Genomic DNA, 22,710 nt, shown 5'->3' on the forward strand with positions numbered 1-22,710 from the left:
CTTCAGGGGAACTGAGCAGAAAAGTGACAAGTAGAACAATGTCGGAATATTTAAGCAGCAAGTTTTCCCTTAAAGTATCAGACACAGGCTTAAAGCTAGCTCAAACCAAATCACAATCACAAGGGATGATTTAGAGTGTATCAACTGCTGATCCAAATCTGCAGTCGATCCCATTTCCCTCAACAGCTTATCCAACATAATTATCATAATTTATCATTTTACAACATAGCATCGACATATTGGTCAACCATCATTTGCTAAAAATACAAGCGAGTTCTTAGATGCAACAGCTGACATTAATATAGCACCTTTAACAGAGTAAGACATCCCAAGGTGCTTCATAGGAGCATTATTTGACATAAACTGACTGAGCCAAGGAGCAGATACCAGGACAGATGGTTAAAAGGTCTGTTGCAGGGGTAGGTTTTAAGGAGCTTCTTTAAAGAAAGAAAGACTTGCATTTATGTAGCACTTTTCAGAAATAAGGCATCTCACAGCACGTTACAGCCAATGAAGTACTTTTGAAGTGTAAGCACTGTTGTAAGGTGGGAAATGTGGCAGCTAATTTATGCACAGCAAGCTCCCACAAACAGCAATGAGATAATGATCAGATAATCTGTTTTTGATGCTGTTAATTGAAGGATAGATATTAGCGAGGACACCAGGGATAACTCCTCGGCTCTAATTCGAAATATGCCATGGGATCTTTCACATTCACCTGATGGGCCAGACGGGAGCTCGATTTAATATCTCATCTGAAAGATGGCACCTCCAACAGTGCAGCATTCCCTCAGTACTTCTCTGTGTCAGCCTTGATTATTATTCTCAAGTCCTGGAGTGGGATCCAGAACTTTGTGACTCAGAGGCAAAAGTGCTACCAACTGAGCCATGGCTTATAAGGGAAGGAGAGAGAGAGGGAAAGCGAGAGATGGATGGGTTTTAAGATAGAATTTCAGATCTTCAGGCTTAGTTGGCTGAAGGCATCTTGAGGTGAAGGAAATTGGGGAATATACAAGGGGCAGAGTTAGAAGGGCGCAGAGTTCTTGTAAGGTTGACAAGTTGGAGGAGCTTACACAGATATGGAAGGGCAAGGCAGGAAGGGATTTAAACACAAGGATGAGAATTTTAAAACAGAAGTGTTGCTGGACCAGAGGCCAACGTAGGTCAGTCAGCACAGGGGAGATAGGTGAATGGGACTTAGTGTGAGTTAGGATACAGGTAGCAGAGCTTTAGAAGAATTCAAGTTCATAGACAAAGGAAGGCAAGAGACAGGGCAGGAAAGCAATTGAATAGTTGAGTTTAGATGTAACAAAAGCAGGGATGAGGGTTACAGCACTAGATGGACTGCAGCAGGAATGGAGACAGGTGACAGCACAGCGGTGGAATGGGTGGTCTTTGTGAAGAAGAGGATATGGGGTCTGAAGTTCACCTTAGGGTCCAATAGGATGCTGAGGTTCTGAACAGTCTGGTTCAACCTGAGACAGTGACCAAGGAGAAGAAAATTGACAACTAGGGACAAAGCTTGCAACTGGAGCTAAAGACAATGGGTTTGGTACTGCCAATGTTTAATTGAAAGAAATTTTGGCTCATCCAAGCATGAGCACAAGCTCATCTGAACAAGCAGCGTGACAAATCCGAGGCAGTGTTGGGGTCGCGGGATGTGGTGATGAGGTAGGCTTCAATGTTGGCAGATATGGAACCTGACATTGTGTCACTGGATGATGTCGTCGAGGGGCAGTGTGTGCAGAAGATAAATAGAAGGGCCAAGGATAAATCCTTGAGGGATTCCAAAGGTAACAACGCAGGAAAAGGAAGAGAAGTCATTGCAGCAGATTACATGGCTACAACTGGATGGTTAAGAATAGAACCAGGTGAATGCAGTCCGAGGAGAAAGAAGCAGCTTTGGGGATGGCGTGGTCAACCATGTCAAAGATTGTGGACAGGCTGAGAACGATGAGGAGGGAAAGTGCATTATGGTCAGTCAGAGAGGATGCCATTTATGAAGTTGATACGGGCAACTTCAGTGCTGTAGCAGAACAGAAACCTGATTGGGGAAATTCAAACATGGAGTTGTGGGAAATACTTGGGTGCAACAACACGTTCAAGAACTTCAGAGAGGAAAGGGAAGTTGGCAATGAAGCAGTAGTTTGCAAGGACAGAAAAGACAAGGGTATGCTTTTTGGGTGGGGGTTATGTTGGCAGATTTGAAAGGGGGTAGACAGTACTGGAGGAGTGGGAACCACTTACAACACCAGCTAGCAGAGGGATCAGGAAGGGAAGTTGGATGGTCAGCACCACAGTGCGTAAGCATTTGAGAGGAAGCAGGACTGATGGACAAGATGATCTTGGAGAGGGGATGAGGCGAATTAAGGAGAGAAACTACAGAAAGATGAAAATCTATACGTAAAAACAAAAAACTTTAAAATCACCTGTATAAGAGAGACTGTGCCATCAGGGTTACTGATTGTCTGTACCACTGTCTGAGAGGGGACGAGGTGGGCAATGTGTGTCTGCGGTTGTGACTGCTGATCTTCAAAAGCATACAGCAGATCCTCTCTGCCATGCTGCTTGTAACAGTTCTTAACAATCGTCCTCAGTGCTTGTGTCCAGGAAACCTGTGGGAGAAAATTCAACCTTCAAATACGGTCATGTAAAATATCAGATCTCAAATTTGCTGCATTTGTCCTTCCCCACCCAAAACATATTAACTCTTTGCAAGTCATTAGATAACAATCAGGAGCAGACTGATTTACAGAGAATGCACAACATGGAATCATTTGGATAAAAACAAAAAAACTGCGGATGCTGGAAATCCTAGAAGATTGCAAAGGATCTTTGTTGGAGTGAGTTTATCCCATGAGTGGCAGGTCAAACACACATGGAAAGTCCTTGGTTCAATTGCTAGTCTGCATTGAATGATTTGATCTTAGACAGGGAATATCTCCACAGTTAGACTGTGCACCACGTGTTAGTGAGGAGCGGCTCATTAACTACAAGATAATAATTAATAAATCCAGTCAGGAATTCAGGAGAAACAACTTTACCGAAAGAGAAATTACAAAGTATTTACAGCACAGATACAGACCATTCAACCCATTGGGTTCATGCCAGCATTTATGCTCCACATGAGCCTCCTCTCACACCTCTTCATCTAACCCCTTCATGTGCTTATCCAGCCTCCCAGGAAAGCATCTATGCAATTCATCTCAACCGTTCCTTGTGATAGTGAGCTCCATATTCTAACCATTCTGAGTAAAGAAGTTTTACCTGAATTGTTAATATTTTTTATGGCCTTATTAACTTGCATCATTACTTTTTGTGATCTTTGTATCTGTACCAGATCCTCTATTCCTCTACTCCATTTAGACACTTAGCTTTCAAGAGGTGTGTATTCCTTATTTTCCCTACCAAAATGTAATGCCTCACTTATATATATTGAAATTAATTGCCAATTGCCAGTTAAAATGGGGAACATATTGCCGCGAGGAGTAATTAATGCAAATAACACTGATGCATTTAAGGAGCAGTTAGATAATTACTTTGGGGAGAAAGCAGTGGATAGTTATGCTCATAGAGTTAGGTGAGGAGTGGTAGGAGGAGGCTTGTGCAGAGCATAAATGCCAGCACAGACCAGCTGGGCCAAATGATTCCATGGAAAAACTCAGCAGGTCTGGCAGCATCGGCGGAGAAGAAAAGAGTTGACGTTTCGAGTCCTCATGACCCTTCGACAGAACTTGAGTTTTTCTTGGAGTGATGGCAATGGCATTGAATATCAAGGGGAGATAGTTAGACTCTCCCTTGTTGGAGATAGATGGTCATTGCCTGGGCACTTGTGCGGCACGAATGTGTCTTGCCATTTAATTGCTCAAGCTGAAAGTTGTCCAGGTCTTGCTGCATGCAGCTTTGGGTAGCTTCATTATCTGAGGACGGATAGATTTGAATTGTGAATCTGTGCCTCATTATTAATAGAGAACATGAGCCCAGAGAATGAGAAAAGGTTATTCCAAACTCCTTCTCCTACTTGCAACATGAGGTCTATATCATAGGAAAATAGGATCTTAGGAGGAGCGCTGCTATACAATTAGATCATGCTAATCATCTACCTCAACACCACTTTCCTGAGCTATTCCCATATCCTTTGATGTCAATAGTACCTAGAAATCTATCAGCCTCTGTCTTGAACGTACAAGAACACAAGAGCTAGAAGCAGGAGTAGACTGTACAGTCCATCAAGCCTGCTCTGCAATTCAATATGATCATGGCTGATCCTGGGCTTCAACTCCACTTTCCTGCCCACTTCCCATATTCCGAGATTCCCTGAGACCAAAAATCCGTTTATCCCAGCCTTAATGGAGCATCCAACCATTGGAGTAGAGAATTCCAACGATTCACAGCCTGTTGAGTGACGCAATTTCTCCTCATCTCAGTCCTAAATGATCGGTCCCTTACCCTGAGACTGTGCCCCTGTGTTTTAGATTCCCTGACCAGTGGAAACAATCTCTCAGCGTCCACCCTACCGAAGCCCTTCAGAATCTTGTATATTTCAATGAGATCACTTCTCATTCTTCTAAATTCCAGAGAATACAGGCCCAATTTATGCAGCCTCTCATCATAAGGCAACCCCCTCATCCTAGAGACCAATTTAGTGAACCTTCGCTGTACTGCCTTCAATGCAAGTATATCCTTCCTTAAATATGGAGACCAAAATTGCACACAGAATTCCAGATGTGGGTTCACCAAAGCTCTGTACAACTGTAGCAAGACTACTTTATTCCTGGGCTCCAATCCCTTTGCAATAAAGGCCAATATGTCATTTGCCTTCTTAATTGCTTGCTGTACCTGCATGCTAAGCTTTTGCATTCCTTGTACGAGCACACCTATTTTCATTGCCTCCTCACTTAACCGCCTACCTTGGATTCTACTCATTAAAACTCCTGCGGCAGAGTTCTGCAAACAATGCTCCCTGATTTCCTCGTAAAAAAGCAAAACTCTAGAATATTTAAGTGTTTTGCATTTCTAAAGCAGAACTGCAATAGAATTGGGAGCCTTGTGTAAAACATTTACCAAGCTGTCAATACTCCTCGTTACCCAATGCTGACTCCTGAAAGGTAACAGGAGGGCTGCAATGATTCACAAAGAAATGGAAAACTAATGACAAAAACAGTGATTGCAGAGTTGTAAATTTCTGCTGTTCATCACCTCCCTACAATCTGCTTCAGGTCACAAGTCCCCAGTGTTGAATATAAGCGGGTCCCTTCAAGGCTTCTGTAAAGACCTACTTACCCGCTGTTTTTGTTCCTCCGAGCGCACATCGCTGCGAACATTGGCCCACGGAATGTCCTCGGGCCACCACACAGGACGGCAGCTCTCCTTACCCCAGCCAGGCTTCCCTCGCCCTGTTGAATACTTCAGCATCTCCGGAATGAAAGCACGGAGCTGAGCCTGGGGGAGGCAAAGACAGAGAAGAATGGTAATCTGGCTAGTTAACTACTCGTATGAATGGATTGCCCAGGGATGCGGGGCAGAAATGCACAGAATTTTGGCAGGTTAAACAGATAGCTGCATAATGTTTTGGTGCAAGAGGCTGAGATGTACAAGATATGGGGTTTTAATTTAATTTTGGGATTGGCAATTTATATTCTTCTTCTGATCCTATACATTCATGATTTGTGAAATAACTGCCAACCATTGGATGGACACACCAATTTCAGCTCGCGAAATACTTGTGATTCTGATTCCATTTTGGGGAAGGGGAAAACTATACTTTATTTGATGAGCCAGAAGATGACGTCAAAAGCCCTGAGACTGAAGGTTAACCAATATGCAGTAGTCATGCGACCCTTCTACTGCATTCTATTATCTTTGAAATTGTTTTGTGCGCCAGTAAAAAATGTTAGTGCTGGGAATCAGTATATCCCAATTGTAGTAATGATTACTGAAGGTGAGATTAGTTCACATTAACGTATATGGAATTTTCTCATCCAAAAAGGTGTTTAAACAAACTGTTGTAACCCATTAATAATGATCATCATTCTGCCATTCACACCTCCTCTAGACACATCTTTTATTTCTTTAGTAAAACCAGAAAATGCTGGAAATATTCAGCAGGTCTGGAGGCGCCTGTGGAGAGAGAAACAGAGTTAATGTTTCGAGTCCAAAATGACTCTCCTTCAGAAGAAGTCATATTGGACTCCAAACGTTAACTCTTTTTCTCTCTCTCTAAAGACGCTGCCAACCCTGCTGAATTTTCCAGCACTTTCTTTTTATTTCAGGTCTCCAGCATCTGCAGTATTTTGCTTTAATTTTTGTTTCTTTACTTGTCTTATTACCACTCCCTCAGGCCCTGCACCACCAACTCTTTTAATCTCTCCTGTTTTCCACCCTTTCACAGATCTTCCCCTTTGTTGCTCTTCTGCCCTACCCCCTTTCATGTGCTTAAAACCTATCACATTTTCAACTTTTCCCAGTTTTGATGAAAGGTCACTAACTTGAAATATTAACTCTGTTTCTCTCCACAGATGCTGCTAGGCCTGCTGAGTATTTCCAGCATTTTGTTTTTATTCCAGCATCCACCGTATTTTGTTTTTGTGTCTCATCCATTGATTGATGTAGATTAATTACATTCAGACCAGATTAAAGCACCAACTGAATTAGATTTAGATCATCTGTGTGTAATCCAAATAGACTAATTACCCAAATACTCGGTTTCCATTCCTGCTAAGAAACTAAAAGCTCGTGCCCAATGCACTGATGTGCCATTATTTCTATCAGCTTTCCTTCTTCACTATCCCCCTCATCAGTTTAATTTTCTTCCCTTTTGTCTCTTTGTGTTTTAAGTGCAAAACCTTTCTTGGATATGCTTGCAGGGACTAACAATTGCCAGTGGAGGGGCAAGAAAGCACCTGGAACTGCTTTTAACCTGCAGTGAACTAACACATTATTAACCGGGACCTCTTTGAAGACTGGATAATCCAGTAGAATTACCCTTTGGAGTTCCCTTGATGGCTGATCTGGAAAGTCGCAGCTTAAACCCTGAAATGTCCCTGTTTAAATGATCTTAGTTGGGGGTAGGGTATGCTATAGTTCATCATGTTTAGGGTGTGCTATAGTTTACCTTTCACAAATATCCACCCTTCACATGTGAGTCTACGCTGAGAGTGTATGCAAGATATCTGACTTGGACTGAGGGTGCAAAAAGAGATATGTCACAGTGAAACATGACCCTGCCTGCACTTAACATCCATACAAAAATACGTCCAATTGGGGATCAACAGACAATAACCGAGAACAAATTCCTTCCTAACTCTGCCTGATTGATATCATCTAAAGCAGCAGAGCTGTGGTCTGAATTCCAGGTTTGTCATCAATGGAACTGCAAAGGGTTTAGTTTGACTGGATTATTAACAAATCTTCCACGAGGTCCCTGCTAATAACTTGCACCAGTTTACTGTGCTTTAAAGAAAGGACTAAGCTGCTCTTTTTCTCCTTTGGCTGCTGCCATTCTTTGAGTACACGGTTCTCACTGCATTGCATCAGGCTCAGTGGCAAAAACCCCACGTTAGATGATCCTCGCAAAGCTGTGAGGTCATTATCCAGTCCGTCAGTTAGCAATTCTATAGTTATATATATTGTATAATATGTACACCCACATCCAGACATTGGAAATTGTTATGTGGCAACTAGATAATGGCCAGGGGCTGATAATACGGGTTCAGAAAAGATCTGATCACTTTTGTTGCAAACCGCAACACAATGGGGAGAAAAAAATCAACCTTTAAAGAGCAGTTAAAAGAGAAGCAGAAGGCATTCAGATTCTGGAACAATAAATATATCTCCTGGAGGCTTATCAGCTTTCTTTTTAAATAGCAAAGACCCTGTTTTTAAAAACTCATTCATGGGATGTGGGCGTCACTGCATTGCCTGACACTTGTGCAGTGTGAATGTTACTTGCCACTTGTCAGCCCAAGCCTGGATATTGTTCAGGTCTTGCTGCATTTGGACATGGACCACTTCAGCAAGACAGAGCAGAAAGGTACTAAGTTAACTGATCTCAGCCCAGAACCAGCCTCAGATTCAATTTTTCCTCAAGTGTCCTAGCATCAATGTTCAAGGAAAGGAAAGGAAACTCATCTCTCTTACCTAGTCTGGCCTACAAGTCTTACTATGTCTTACCAAGCCACTCAGTTGTTTGAAAGTAATTACTCAAAACCAGCAGCCCAACACCCATCTCTTCGGGCAACTGACGAAAACTGATAAACATGGTCTTGCTAACACCATCAGCAACCCGAGAACAAGCACAAAGAGTAATTCCAGTGACAGCACTGGTTCATTGTACTTCATTATGTATCCATTTCCTCACATTACTCCAGCCTCTTCCTCTGGCCATTTTCCATTAGGAAAGCTTCAGTCAAAAATGTGGATTTAAACTACTTTTCTACCCTATGACTAACAGTCCGCACTTGGTGTAGCATGAAGAGCAAAGGGCCCAGCTAATCTCAGGTGGATTAGCACAGCTTTGCTGCAACTGACCTCAGTATCCCATGGCTAGCGTTGTGTTAAGAATTTTTATGTTAGATATTCTACTTGGGTTTGACTGTGTACAAAATTATACTGCTGCATTTGCTAACGGCACACAAGTCTCGGCATTTCAAAGTAATGTATTGTATGTGAAGCATATTGAGAAATGGATCAGAAATGTGTTAAAATGCTATAGAAATGCAGATCAAGTCCAAACACAATCACCCAGGCAAAGAGAGTGACTGACCTTCATTTGATTCTAGCTTGACAGAATCAAAGGCCAGTTTTTCACAAAGTGGCCATTTCTAGAAATGAATAAACCTCAATTGCTAATGGAGGATTAGAGTTTTAGTAACCTGCTTTATGTGTTTTTTTTTCAAACTACCTCCTTTGGCCAACTTCCAGATGGTTTTAATTATAGCGTTGGGAGTGCACAGGGGCTGCAGCAGCTTGAGGCTCTTGTTAGGAGGGTCCTTTTATATAATCCGCTGGGGACACAATCAGCAAACAGCATCGTACCTGGCTCAGCCCGACACTCTAATTAGTAGCTCACGGCAACTGCCTCACCTGGTCCACTCAGTAACAAGGAAAATAAAACACACACACACACTTGTGTTGCTGGTATTCGCTAAACACAAGGAACTGCTGAAATTAGGGGTGACACGTGAGCAAGGCACACCTGCCCACAAGTTATCTAAAGATAACCAGCAACAAGTTCATTTCCCACAAGATGCCAATCCTCGGCTTAATTAAAAGGCAAGACGTGTATTTTTCTTTGCTGCGTTTCAGCACAATTCAACTGAAGAAGCGGTCAATTTCCCAATGAAACGAGCCTTGGTGAGAACTTGAGACATTTCAGATTCTTAAATAAATCCCTATGCACTTGGCACCAGTTATCTATTGCATGCAAGAAAGGAGAGAGAGGCAGTAGCTGTTAGAGATATATTCAACCTAATTTTCTTACCTTACCTAAACAATGTATCCTTTCTCCTTTCTTGAAGGCATTCACTTGTGCCAGGGTCCAGCCCTACAGGTGTCCACATCCCTCCAGTATTTTTGTTAAGGTGGTCACTCTTAGTATGTGACTCTTAATGGTGACTGTTGGGAAGCTATCCAACCAAGCCATCAAAGCCAAGTTGGATACTGCTCTCGCCCAACATATGTACAGTTAGAATCATAGAATGGTTACAGCGCAGGAGGCCACTCAGTCCATCATGTCTGTGCTTGTTCTCTGCAGAAGCAACTCAATTAGTCCCGTTCCCCTGCCTTTTCCCTGTAGCCCTGCAAATTCTCTCTCCTCAGGTCCTCATCCGGTTCCCTTTTGAAATCCACGATCGAATCTGCCTTCAGCAAACTCTCAAGCAGTGCATTTCAGATCCTAACCACTCACTGCATAAAATAAGTTTTTCCTCATGTTGCCATTGCTTCTTTTGCCAATTACTAAATTCGTTTCCTCTGGTTCTCGACTCTTCTGCCAATGGGAACAGTTTCTCTCTAGCTGCTGTCTAAACCCTTCATGATTTTGAATACTTCTATCAAATCTCCTCTCAGAATGGTGGATGGGAAGCCAATCAAGCAGGCTGCTTTGTCCTGGATGGTATTGTGCTTCTTGAGTGTTATTGGTAATCTGCTTTGCTTTGTGGTGTTGATTAAGGGAGGAATGTTGGCCAGGACAGTGAATGAATTCCTTGAGTAGTGCCACAGGTTCTAAAATGTTTACTAGGTTCAAAGGAGGCGGCAAACAGGCCTTGGTTTAAATGTTTCACTCACAGGATGACACCTCCAACCACGCAGAACTGCACTGTGTATCAGCATGGATCATGCCTGATGTGGAGCTTGAAACAAAAGCATCCACACTATAAGATGTTGCCTTATGTGGTACTGAGCCATATTGATCAGAAAGGTCCCAGTTTTAATCACCTATCTCATCTAACTGATTTCATACTGGAAAGGGAACACTAAAGTGACTTTCAAAAGTCAGGGAGAGATAGCTAGGGCTGCTGAAAACTGCGTGTATGTGAAAGAGTGAGAGAAAACCATCCTCAACAAAATCATCCCTGTTGTAAAAGCCTAACACTCTGTTGAGGCCACACATGAATCCAAGCCAGTGGGCTGAGGCATAAAGTGGGCAAGTGACCTGTGGGAATCAACATTTTTTGGAGGAAGGAATATGTGGTGAGAGGAAGAAGGGTGAGGAGAACCCCAAGAAAACTGGGGTGGAGAAGAAAAAGGTCAGCTTCTCATCAGGACACTTGTGTTGAAGCTTTCATAAGACTCAATTCACTTCGTCCTCTCCTTCCCCCTTATGCCTCATCAATGCAAAACAGGTTCATCTCACCTGCGTCATTTTGTCCACAGAGACTGGGATTCCATCAATAGTCAGTGGTGGAAGGTCAGAATTAATCTCCTGAGGCGTGGGAGCATGCTCTGCTAGCGCTGACTCCAGGTCTTCCAGGATCATGCTTTTATACTTGCGTACCTGTGGGAAAGGCAGAGGTTTTAGGTAAACAATCTGCAGGGTGGCAACCAAGAGGACCGGTGCTAGGCAACAGTCTGCTCCAGGTGCCCCACAGCAACGAGCTACGCTAGCAAAACATGGTCGCATCTGCTGCTGTGATTCAGAGGGAAGGTGATGAGGGAGGTTACTAACCAGCACAGGCAACCAGGAATTGGAACAAAGGTATAATAATTACCATCAGAGTACTAAACAGCCACGTCAGTGTTTCAAGCACAAATATCTCCAATGAAAGGAGGGATGGTCACATATCTCTCCTCCTCCAATCTCCCCAATGCTGTATTTTGTTAGCGGATTTGCAGGAGATGATGGTGCATTGCACACAAGCAACCAAGCGTCATAGTTGATTTGCTGCCCATTGATGCTGACATGGATTTAAGTTCCAATCTCAATACTTACATCTTGAGGAGTCACAAAAGGGGCAGATTGGGTGGGTGGGTGGGTTGGGGGGTGGGTGGGGGGGGGGGGGAGGAGGACACATGCCTCCTTCCTCATGGGGTAGATTGAGTCTGTTTCAGAGGAACCCCAATCAGAAGCCTGAGAGAAGTCCTCAATCTTGGCCATGAGCTACCACCACCATCCACCACACCCTCTCAAAAAAGGAAGAAATAATGCACAAAAACAGCGATGGGTTCACATGATGAGAAAGTACGCATAATGGAACGGTACTAAATTGCACAAAACTGGAAGATTCCAGGAAGTGTCAGTACATATGTGAGGGTAAAATTAAAGATATTGGACTTCTGAATGGAAGCTGTACTTGAAAGGCAGACTGCCGACTGGTGAGCAACAGCAGAACTTACATGGAAGAAAATCAAAGGAAATAAAATAAAGTGCCTTTGACACATGGGGTAAGACAGCCAATGATTCCATGCTTTGTTACAGCCCGAACACTAACCTTCACCACACCCCAATTAATAGCAAAGCCAGGTGTGTGTTTTAAAAAGCAGATGCTGGCTTCAGCTCCCCCAGGGAATACCTTAACAAGTAAATTCACATCTACCTGCACATTTGCCAACACAATCCTACCCATGACCGACAACATCTCGCACTGTTTCTGTGAAATGCACTGTAATGCAATCCCTCTGCAGGGAATAAATCCCCCTGGCAGAACAGCCTGGGGGCTCCCAGTCCACCCACGCTTAGGCAGCCCCCAGCCCTGACATTCACAATTGGGCCATCTGATTATTGGATGCTTTTTCAGTGGAAACTCAACCCTCACCCCTGGATTTATTCAGAGGTAATAATAGCCTGTTCCAATGGCAGATGGGAAATGGCTATCAAGGAGTCGGCTCAAAGTTAAAAACCATTTTGCAGCATGAAGCATTGCACATCGGCCAAGTGCCCCTCCAAGTTGCTAAGTTCGGTGCTAATGGAGGCTGAATGGAGTTGCTCCATTGGATGTTACAAAGCATTAGTGCCCCTAGGCAAGGGATGATGGAGGAACTAACTATTGGGGGGGGCGGGGCGCCAAAAAAGGCATCAACCCTAATGCCAATAGGCCGCAGACACATTTTCTAAGACAGATAACAAATGAACACCTGTGTGAGGCACTTGACCCATGGAACCGTACCCCAGCAAGCAGGCCTTTCACCAAAGGTGGGCAAGGAACTGGCTCCCAAATGTTACTCGAACTAAATGATGGCCTCGCATAGTCATGGGGAAGGGGCAGCAAGTGCTGCAACTTACCATGTCTCCTGCGGAGGAAGCCAGGCAACACTAGTTAGGAAGATCCTCAAGATGAAGCCAACATTTTATATACATATATATACACACACACACACACACACACACACAAACACACACGTCATTCATGACTTACCACATTCTCAAGAGGAGCAGCTCCAAACACTTTGAAAACTGGGTTTGGTTTGGAGGGTGAGATACACAGCACGATTGCCTGCTGGCCAACTCTGGTTGTGTATTCATCTAAGGTGGCCCGTAATTTCCTGAGAGAGAGAGAATAGAAAAACAGGAGCTCTGATGAGATGATGAAAGGCTGGGTTCACAACAAAGAAGATAATGCGGGCTTCACTTTGGCCATTGGCAGTACTGCAGGCATATTAGTGTGAAGGACACAGATTTGCTGCCTCCCAATGGTGGCCCTGACCCAAAGCGTGCAAACCATGGTCCTCAATTCCCTAATCCCAACATGCCCAGAGCACACTTACAAAAAAAATAAAATGGGACAGCAAAGGTGTAGCCCCTGTTCAGCTCCACTCTCCTGTTACCCTAGCTGCAAGAAAAAGATGACATAAAGTCTTTTTTTAAGACTGATTAAACATGCGCAAAGAATTTTTTTTTTTACAACCAAAGGATTTAACGAGAGATTATAGGCAGAAGAATCTAAGGGTCTGGATCTTGGGCCATTATACTACAGATTTTAGTGGCCCAGAAACACCAATATAACAGTATGTAGTGCAGAAAGGGCTTGCTCAGTTAGTCAGCACTGGCTAATACCTACATACTGTAAAAACTTGGAACTTTTATTAGAGTAGCAATATTGATTGAAAGGAGTACCTCAGTCACATTGAGGAGTTTTCAATTAAGCCTCAAACATGACACAAAACATTCAATTTGGGTAAAGCAGGAATTAGATGCAGAATTAAGGTTCCCTATACTATGTTCCTATAATGTGTCTAAAACATAGGGCCCTCCCAATGGCTCTGTTAATAAACGTACTGCCCTGTGCGGTACTCAGCCATGAAGGTCAGGGAAGTCCAGGGTTTGATCCACAGTCTGTGCCGAGTTGGCTGATCTCTGCCAAAGCTCTGGTGGGCTGCTTTAATCGAGCTCATTGTCCCAAAGCTTGGAGTTGGAGGAATAACCTAGGCTCCTGATCATGACCCTGGTTGTGGGGAGGAGGTGGTGCAGGTTAATCTATGAGACCCACCCATCATAGCGTGCTGACACTCACCAGGAAAGACATACCTATTCTCAGGAAGTATGAACAGGAATGAAAAAATGAAACTGATACAAACAAAAAAAAGTGGTTAAAAATGATGCACCGCAGGTGGAAAACACACAAACAACTGGCACAGGGAGCTGTTTGGAAAATAAAACTCAGACCTCCAGAGAAAAGCTAAACATGACAAGAGAGCTAACATATTGTGTTGTGTGGTGTACCTATTTGGTATATTGAATACATATAAATAGACATCCTTCAGCCTGTGGCAAATAAAGTTAGAATGTCTTTGGAATATACGACAAAAGTTTTGAGTAGCACTAGGGCAGATTAATCAGCAGGCTGATCAACCATTGATACAAAGCTCAACAGACGGACCAGCTCTCCTCCACCGCCAGCTGTGAATAGTGAGGTATCTTACACCAATTTTTTTTTTAAAGAGACCCAGCCATTTGATTATTTACAGCCCTCAGTGTCAGTAGTAGAGAGTGCAATACTTTTCTGTCTAAGGTTCCAGTATCAAGTACTCCCAGGTTCGACAATAGATGTAGAGTGAAACTCCCTCCACTCTAACAATGTGACTTAACCTCAGAAGATCAACTCACTCAGTTACAGACGTGGGTTTGAAGCAGGGATCTTCCCGGTGCACGGCCAGGCTCTGGGCAGTGTATTTACTAACTACACCAATGGGGCTGCTTTGAAAAAAAAAGTGAAATTCTACATCAGCTTTTTTTAAGCAATCAATCAATCAAATAAGAAAAGGTCACTGGGCCAATCAAGACATCACCTCTACATACTCTCTCCCATCACTGTAGCTAGTTGTATTCTGCATAATCCCAGTGTTTTTGCCATTATTATTTTGAATGGCAGATTATTATAAACATTTCTCTCACATCAAATAAAAAAATATTTTCTTAATATTTGTTCTTAAATTTGTTTTACATTAGTTTCCTCTTAACACAAGATCAGCCAGGATCTAATTGAATAGGTTCGAGGGGCCGAATGGCATATTCCTGTTCATTTGGGGCTACTTTCTTCATGTGTTTTGAAATAATGAATCCAAATTTTCACTTAACCTACGCTATTTACTTCAGTATTTTCCATTCCTCAATGAAACTCCACACCCCTCCCTCACACGCGCACCCCCCGCCTCAATAGCCACCACCTTTCTCGATTCCAGAGATCACCCTTGTGTAATTTTTCCTCGCGGTTCATTCCCCATTATAAGTGGGATCAATTCTTTTTGCTCTACCCTGGACCCTCGCCTGTAAGTTATCTTTTACTTGGGAGCCGATGCTCTGGGCTGGGATTCCTTGGCCACGGAGTGCAGTCTCACCGTAGCAAACGTGTCTGCTGCCTTTTGCGTATTGACGGATTGGACTCAAAGGCGTGGGGCCGCTTCCGTTTCTTGCCCGTTGCCACAGCAGCAGCTGCCGCCATTCCCACTGGACCTGAAAACACAGAGTTAAGAGGTCTGAGAGCCGCACGCCTCACCCATTGAAAAGCATGCTTGATGCTGTTGGTTATTGGGTCTGACCATGGGCACAAGGCTACACAGGGATCATTTCTTTATCAATTTGCAAAGCTCCCATGTTGGCCTCCACCCTGGCCTGAATTCTCAACACAAAAATTCCCAACATAAACAATGAAAAGCAAAACACAACAGGAGAGTCAACTGCTTAGTTTGAATTAAAATAATTATCTGTTCCGTTTTTTTTTGTTTTAGTTAAACAACCTCCCTTCCCTGCCCCCCCCACAACAAAATTGTTTGAAATCAGAAATGCCCGCTCTGTCAAGTGAAGAAGGAAACAGTAGCAATGCCGCAGCCAAGCGGATTACAACAAAGAAAGACTTGCATTTACATAACGCCTTTCACAGCCTCAGGTTGTCCCAAAGCGTCTTACAGCTGATGAAGTACTCTGCAGTGTAGTAACTGTTGTAACGTATGGAATGCAGGAGTCAATCATTACATAGCCAGATCCCACAAGCAGCAATGCCATAACAACCAGATAACCTGCTTTTGGGTTTTATTTTTGCGGGGTGGGGGGGGGGATTGTGAGAAGTGGGAGAAGACAAGGTGAGTGCAGAATTCCACTTAGGGTTGATAAGAAGCGAGGTCGTTAAGGCTGATTAGACGGGATAACACTTCTTTAGCCGGCATGGCTGATGATGGACTGAATGGCCTCCTTCTGTGCCATAGGCTTTTCTATGTTTTTATCTGAGCATGACTGGGGGCAGCTAGCTCAGCACAGACTGCGAATTCAACCTGGAAATCCCCTGGTCTCTGTGGCTCATTGAGACTCAGCTGTTTGCTAGAAAAATATCCATATTTGGGTAGCTGAAAATGCCACTATGCTGAACACTGAATAAGACATAGGTTACACACGGTTAAAGAAATGGGAGAATGTGAAACAAAAGTTGCCCCAATATCGCAGTGGGTAATTATACTCTCGCTTTTCTAGGAAGCATCCTCGATTTGTGTGTCGCCAAACCACAGCTTATGCCCTGATTCTACTACAGGCAGGATGAGGAGGCAAGGCCCATATTACTTCAGCCAGAACAGGGATCGAACCCCGTGCTATTGGCAATAATCTGATCCACACGCTAGCTGTTTGGCCAACTGGGCTAACCAGTGCCCCCGGGTAACTATTTCGTACCGTGTAATACTGAGCCATACAGACCATGGAGGTCTAGGAGCAATCTGCAGTAGGTTGCAAAGCTGGGGCTTTTCCACAATTGCCTTCAACACCCTTGGGTTGGGGGGGGGGGGGGGTAAGGAACTCCAGCCAGGATTCCCACTCAGCGTCTGTTGGAAAGTGTGGGCGTAAACACCGGGGGTGGATAGGATTGGCATTAGTTCCTTATGGCCAAAATTTATGCCCACACTCGTGGCCCAGAGTCACCCACGAAGGCTGGGCACTTGACATGGTACCAGTGAGTGCTGAGCATGAATCACAGAATGGTTATAGCACCTTCAGGAAGGGGAAGGGACAGAAGGAGTGAGTTTCAGCAGAGGAAAACTAGATTAAAAAAACTACAGAATTCAATTTTACTTAAAGGAATTTTAAAGGTAGTGATGGCTCCTTCTGGAATGTGATTTTCCCCTTCTTGATGCCTAGCTAGTTGACACTAGATAGCGATGCAGAGTCGCACTGCCTCATGGCTGACAGCTAGCTCATTTTTCTGATGGCTCTCTAGCACCCTCTGCTGGCTCCACCATCCACTGCATTGTCTGTGCCACTTCTCTGCAATATACTCCCTCCCCTGCTTAAGCCATATACTCCTTCTCAGTGCCTTGCTGGTACTTCATTCAAGTGGCTATTTTTCATTTATACAGCTAAAAAGCACCTACAGGCTGTGCACCAACAAATGAACAGCCATTTTGGGGGAGGAAGGGCTTTACAGCCCATTATTTTTTTAAGTCATGGCTGTAATAGAGGAAACACAGCAGTCAATTTACATACACAAGTTCCCACAAACAGTAATGAAATAACTGAACAGATAATCTGTTCTATACTGATTGAAGGATAGATAGTAGCCAGGACCCTGAGGAGAATTCCCCTGTTGTTCTTCAAAATAATGTTATGGGGTCTTTTATGTCTACCTGAGAAGGCAGGCTTGGTTTAACATCTCTGACAGTGCAGCACCCCTTTAGTGCTGCAGTGGGAATGTCAGCCTGGATTATTGGCCCAAGTCTTTGGGGTCAGACCTGAATACATGACCTTCTGATTAAAAGGTGAGTGCACTACCAACTGAGGCAAGTACCAGAGGGTGGCAGTCACCAGTGGAAATGTCCTCCAGCGAGGAGCCAGTGACAGGAGGAGGGAGGGGTAGAAAGTTAAGAGAAAAGAAAGTGGAAGAAATAAAGCAGTATGCCATTCTGTACAGGGCAAAACACATTTTAAAATCACTGACAATGGAAATGGACACAGTCTTAATGTTTACACCCAGAAGGGAAGTCAAGACATCAGCTTCCATCGCCCCTACAGCTCCAGTCCAAAGTCTCACCTGCTGCAGCAAGATGGGCTGTGACCTCGTCTGTGATTGTCGAATTTAGGATGTCGGAATCGTCAAAGGAGGTCTCCTCAGGGGACGAAGGTGAGTCATCCTCTCCGCTCAGGACTGCGTGGTCTGTGTACGTGGCCACGTGCACCTGCTGGACCTGCTGGGCAACCGCGTGAGCCTCGATAGTCGTCATGTGTTCGTGGTTTTGAGCTGCTCCGTGTCCTTCCATCAAACAGTACTGCTGAGGACCGGAAATGGGGTGGGGGAGCGTGGGGAAAGAGGTTAGCAACAATAGAACAAAAATCTTGGCAAAACTTAAAGACGATCTAAAACGAAGCCAATAACAGTTAGAATTAACTCATTCACAGCCTTTAGCACAATAGCCTCACTGCTTGTAACTTGGAACCATCTTGTAAGAGTCCCAACATTAATAATAAAGACTGTCTATATCTTTATCATTTACATCCATTAAAATTTTAATTAGGAGTTGAGGCTGATTGGAGTTTTACTATATGTCTAGGAGGGGGCAGTATACTTTCCTCAATAAACTGAAGGAGCTATTGAGAGGAGCTACTGTTGCATGGAAGGTGAGGGAACTGCATTTTCAAATGCCCGAGGTCTTCAGTGTGACTGAGTGTTAGCTCCACCAGACTTCTCATCGACACTCACCAAGTAAATAAACTGCTCAACACAGAAGTAAAATCAGCAGCAAAAGATAGGATTAAAGAAAAAGTATATGGTTCAGCAAGCTTATCCAGTGAGTAACTGAGCCCTAGAGACAATGAGGGACACATATTCCATAAGGTCCGTGTTCAGTTAGCTGATCTCAATTAGGGCAACAGCACGACTCTGGAACTGAGTTCAGCATTTCCTGGTTAAAAACTTGAAGGAAGAATGTGCATTGTTAGCACCTCAGGACATCCCAAAAAGCTTTACAATCCGCATTACTTTACAAACAGTCAGGGGGTTGAGGAGGATGAGAAAATTAAGCTTTAAAAATTATATAAAAATTGTTGTTACTTATTCGTGTCATCCAGTAGCCAGAGTGGGTGCTAAAGTAATGTATTCATTTTTTTTACTTTGAAGGCTAAAGGATTGATCCACAGTGTAGCAGGCTGGGCTAAGGGTACATTCCGGGGCAGGAAAGAAGGAGCTTCTCCGAACACAGATCATTATAGAATATAGCTCCCCTCAATGTTTCCATGTCTCAGCTGCTCTTTGCTGAGCCAGAAACATTTTTAAAAATCTTGTCCATTTCTGCTGATTTTGTCATTGAATGTTTTAAGTGATGAGTTTAACCAGTGCAATTTCAAGCCAAGTTTGGGTGCAATCTCTCAATTGCTCCCAAAGTGAAAATTCTAGCCCAGCGACTTTTAGATGGCCAGGAAATAATCTGTTATCAAATCAGCCATCTCAAGAGGCTCAGAAACTGATCCAGCTCTCCCTGCCAGGAATGTTTGACATCTGATCAGATCCCAATGCTTGACAGTGTCAAGACAATAATTAACAGGAGCTATACATCTTAAATAGGGACAGATTTACTCAGGGCTGCATTGTTAGCACCTCAGGACATCCCAAAAAGCTTTACAATCCGCATTACTTTACAGTCAGTGGGTTGAGGAGGATGAGAAAATTAAGCTTTAAAAATTATATAAAAATTGTTGTTACTTATTCGTGTCATCCAGTAGCCAGAGTGGGTGCTAAAGTAATGGGAGCAGCCAAAAGAATGGGAGCACCTTGACCCCTCATCACATCAGGCTTGTGATCATTCTTTACGTTTGTGCAAGAGATGCAAAATTAAAGAAAGGTAAGTGCACTTTAAAGAGACATGGGAAGAGAAAGGCTGTGTTTATATATACGTGTCACAAAGCTGCTCTTTTTAATTCTGCGAATCGCTGGTATGGGCAGCATTTTATTGTCTATCCTAGTCACCCTTGAGAAGGTGTTGATGAATCTTCTACTTAAAACCTCTGTGGTCCACATGCTGAAGGTGCTCCAAAGTGCTATTAATTAGGGATTACAGGCACTTAACCCAATGCTGATGAAGGAACAACTGATGTTCAAGTCAGGGTGGGCTGTGACTTAGGATGGAACATGAAAGTGTTTATGTTTCCAAGCACATCCCTGTTTTTGTCCTTCCAGGTGGTAAAGACCATGACTTTGGGCTATACTGTTCTGGAAGCAAGGGTGAGTTGCTGCAGTGCATCTTGTAGATAGTAAACACTGCAGCCATGGTACTCCAGTGTTGCTCCACCAAAGCTGCTCAGCTGTGAATTCGTCTGGTTCAGCTACTTACTCACCCAGTGTACAAGCACAAGCAAAACCTGAGGTTACACATCAGATGCAAACCCCTTTGTTGGTGGTGTATGTGGAATACACTTGAACAAGTGGGAGGTACTGCTCTGTTGATTTATTTCAACCTTAGAAAGATAGCCCCTAAATGTCTGAACCTACATTAAACATTACAGGGAGCACTATTAAGGTGCCCTCTATATGAGAGGATCAGGTCCACTACCACTGGGAGACGCTAGGTGTGGTAAATCCTAGTTAGTTTACCTGGAGTGTGAAATGGTCCAGCCTTGTAAAACAGAAAGGCTTCTCTTAGAGCATTAGGTGTTTCAAAGCAATGGATACCAACTGCATTGATGCTACGGTAACTCATAAATGATGAGAGTTAACTTACAGCCTAACAGTCAAAAGAAACCACAATGTGCAACAGAGCAATGTTAATCTGTTGCAGTTTTACTGATGTGAAAGGTTATTTGGTGGGGTTCTAATTTTATTTTAAAATAAGACCAAACGTGTGAATGAAGTTATATCATCATGTAACAAGCTGCTTGAAACACACTTGAATATATCAATAAAAAAGGTTTTGTACAATGCGAGACACGGGCCCCCAGCTGTCATGAATGCTTTTAAGGTGTTTCCCCAAAGTTGCCATGGAACAACGTATTTGTATGTCAGCGTGTATATTTTACCCTCGGAACGAGTAATTCAATTTAAAATAACTCAGCAGCAAGGCCTTTTTACTTAAAGACTTTAAGGCTGGGATAGACGGATTTTATGTCTCTCAGGGAATTAAGGAATATGGGGAACAGGCAGGAAAATGGAGTTGAAGCCCAAGATCAACCATGATTGTACTGAATGGCAGAGCAGGCTTAAAAACAAAAAACTGCGGATGCTGGAAATCCAAACCAAAAACAGAAATACCTGGAAAAACTCAGCAGGTCTGACAGCACCGGCAGAGAAGATTTCACCCCTTTCCTATTTCTACTTAGTTCTGTTGAAGGGTCATGAGGACTCGAAACATCAACTTTGTTCTTCTCCGCCGATGCTGCCAGACCTGCTGAGTTTTTCCAGGTATTTCTGTTTTTGTGGCAGAGTAGGCTTGATGGGCCATATGGTATACCCTTGCTCCTAGTTTGTGTACTTGTAGTCTATTAGTGGGCAAATCCCTCCAAATATCAACATTTACTAGTCTTTCACCTCTTAAAAATATTCTGCCTTTCCATTCTTCCTACAAAAGTGGATAATTTCTCTCTTCCTCACATTATACTCCATCTGTCACCTTCAATCACTTAAATAGTCTGTAATACTTTGCAGTCTCTTTGCACGTTCCTTGCAGCTTAATTTTCCACCTAATTTTGTAACGTCAGCAAACTTAGATATATTACAATCGGTCTTGGGCAGGGGAATGGGAGTAGGTAGAATGCTCTTTCAGAGAGCCAGTGCAGGCTCAATGGGCTGAATGGCCTCCTTCTACACTGTAGAGATTCTGTGATGCTGTCTCCTCATCTGAGACATTGATATAGGTTGTAAATAGCTGAGGCCCAAACACTGCTCCTTGTGGTGCTCCACTAGTCACATCCTGAAAAATGATCCATTTATTTCTACCAGTTTCCGTTTGTTAACCAATCCCCAATCCATGCTAAAATATTAGCCCCAAACACCATGAGCCCAATCTTGCGCAAAATCCTTGTACATTACCTTAACAAATGCCTTCCTAAAATCCACATATATTTTTTCCACTGGTCCCCACTTATCCACCTTGCTAGTTACAACCTCAAAAACTCCCAATAGATTTTACAAAAACTATTTCCCTTTCAAACAAAGTTGACTGCCTAACCACATTATGATTTTCAAAGTGCCTTTCGGATTAAATTCCATTGAGCCATATTTTAATTGTTTATTCTGGAAAATTTACCATTTCTCAAGTAACTATACTGAATTTCATTAGCAATGTCTATCCATTCCTCAAACCTTTCCATAAATCTCCTGCCATCTACCCACACTGTTCCTCAATTTGCTGAGCCCCAATTTGGGAACTAAATGTTAATTATATCCCCGCCATACTTATCGAATCATTACAGTGCAGGAGGTGGCCATTTGACCCATCGCACCTGTTGTCTCTTTGAAAGAGCTATTCAATTAGTCCCACTCCCCTTGCTGTTTCTCCATAGCCCTGCAAATTTCTACTTTTCAACTATATAACCAATTCCTTTTGAAAGTTACTCAATCTTCTGACACCCTTTCAGGCAGAGCGTTCTAAATCAAAACTCGCTGAATGAAAAAAGAGATTTTTCCCATTTTCCCCTCTGGATTTTTTTCTTACCAACTATCTCAAAACAATGTCCTCTGGTTACTGACCCTTCTCCTCCTGCCAGTGGAAAGTTTTACTCCACCGACACTTACCAAAATATCCACAGTATCCAAATATTTTGTGTTAGGCGGGGGGAGGAAAACAAAGAACAAACTTGTCTTTATCGTA

The 22,710-nt window shown here is 43.3% G+C and overlaps 1 protein-coding gene across 9 annotated transcripts in view; it reads right to left on the reverse strand.

Annotated features, from left to right (window-relative positions):
- The window catches only part of nrf1 (nuclear respiratory factor 1), a 59,710-nt gene that overhangs the window by 33,743 nt on the left and 3,257 nt on the right, over nucleotides 1-22,710 (reverse strand). For 4 of the 9 annotated variants that reach the window (XM_041202689.1, XM_041202693.1, XM_041202688.1 and 1 more), the window contains exons 2-8: nucleotides 17,946-18,183; nucleotides 15,274-15,388; nucleotides 14,543-14,632; nucleotides 12,855-12,981; nucleotides 10,856-10,996; nucleotides 5,284-5,442; nucleotides 2,430-2,615 (exon numbers count right to left, since the gene is read on the reverse strand). In XM_041202689.1, the coding sequence (XP_041058623.1) occupies nucleotides 2,430-2,615; nucleotides 5,284-5,442; nucleotides 10,856-10,996; nucleotides 12,855-12,981; nucleotides 14,543-14,632; nucleotides 15,274-15,388; nucleotides 17,946-18,171 (1,044 nt within the window). In that variant the 5' untranslated portion in view covers nucleotides 18,172-18,183. Of the gene's footprint in view, nucleotides 1-2,429; nucleotides 2,616-5,283; nucleotides 5,443-10,855; nucleotides 10,997-12,854; nucleotides 12,982-14,542; nucleotides 14,633-15,273; nucleotides 15,389-17,945; nucleotides 18,184-20,498; nucleotides 20,516-22,710 lie in introns of those variants that run through there. The other 5 variants (XM_041202694.1, XM_041202696.1, XM_041202691.1 and 2 more) reach the window with 4 other exon arrangements.

The sequence above is a fragment of the Carcharodon carcharias genome, chromosome 13, assembly GCF_017639515.1.
Source record: "Carcharodon carcharias isolate sCarCar2 chromosome 13, sCarCar2.pri, whole genome shotgun sequence".
Lineage (NCBI taxonomy): Eukaryota > Metazoa > Chordata > Chondrichthyes > Lamniformes > Lamnidae > Carcharodon > Carcharodon carcharias.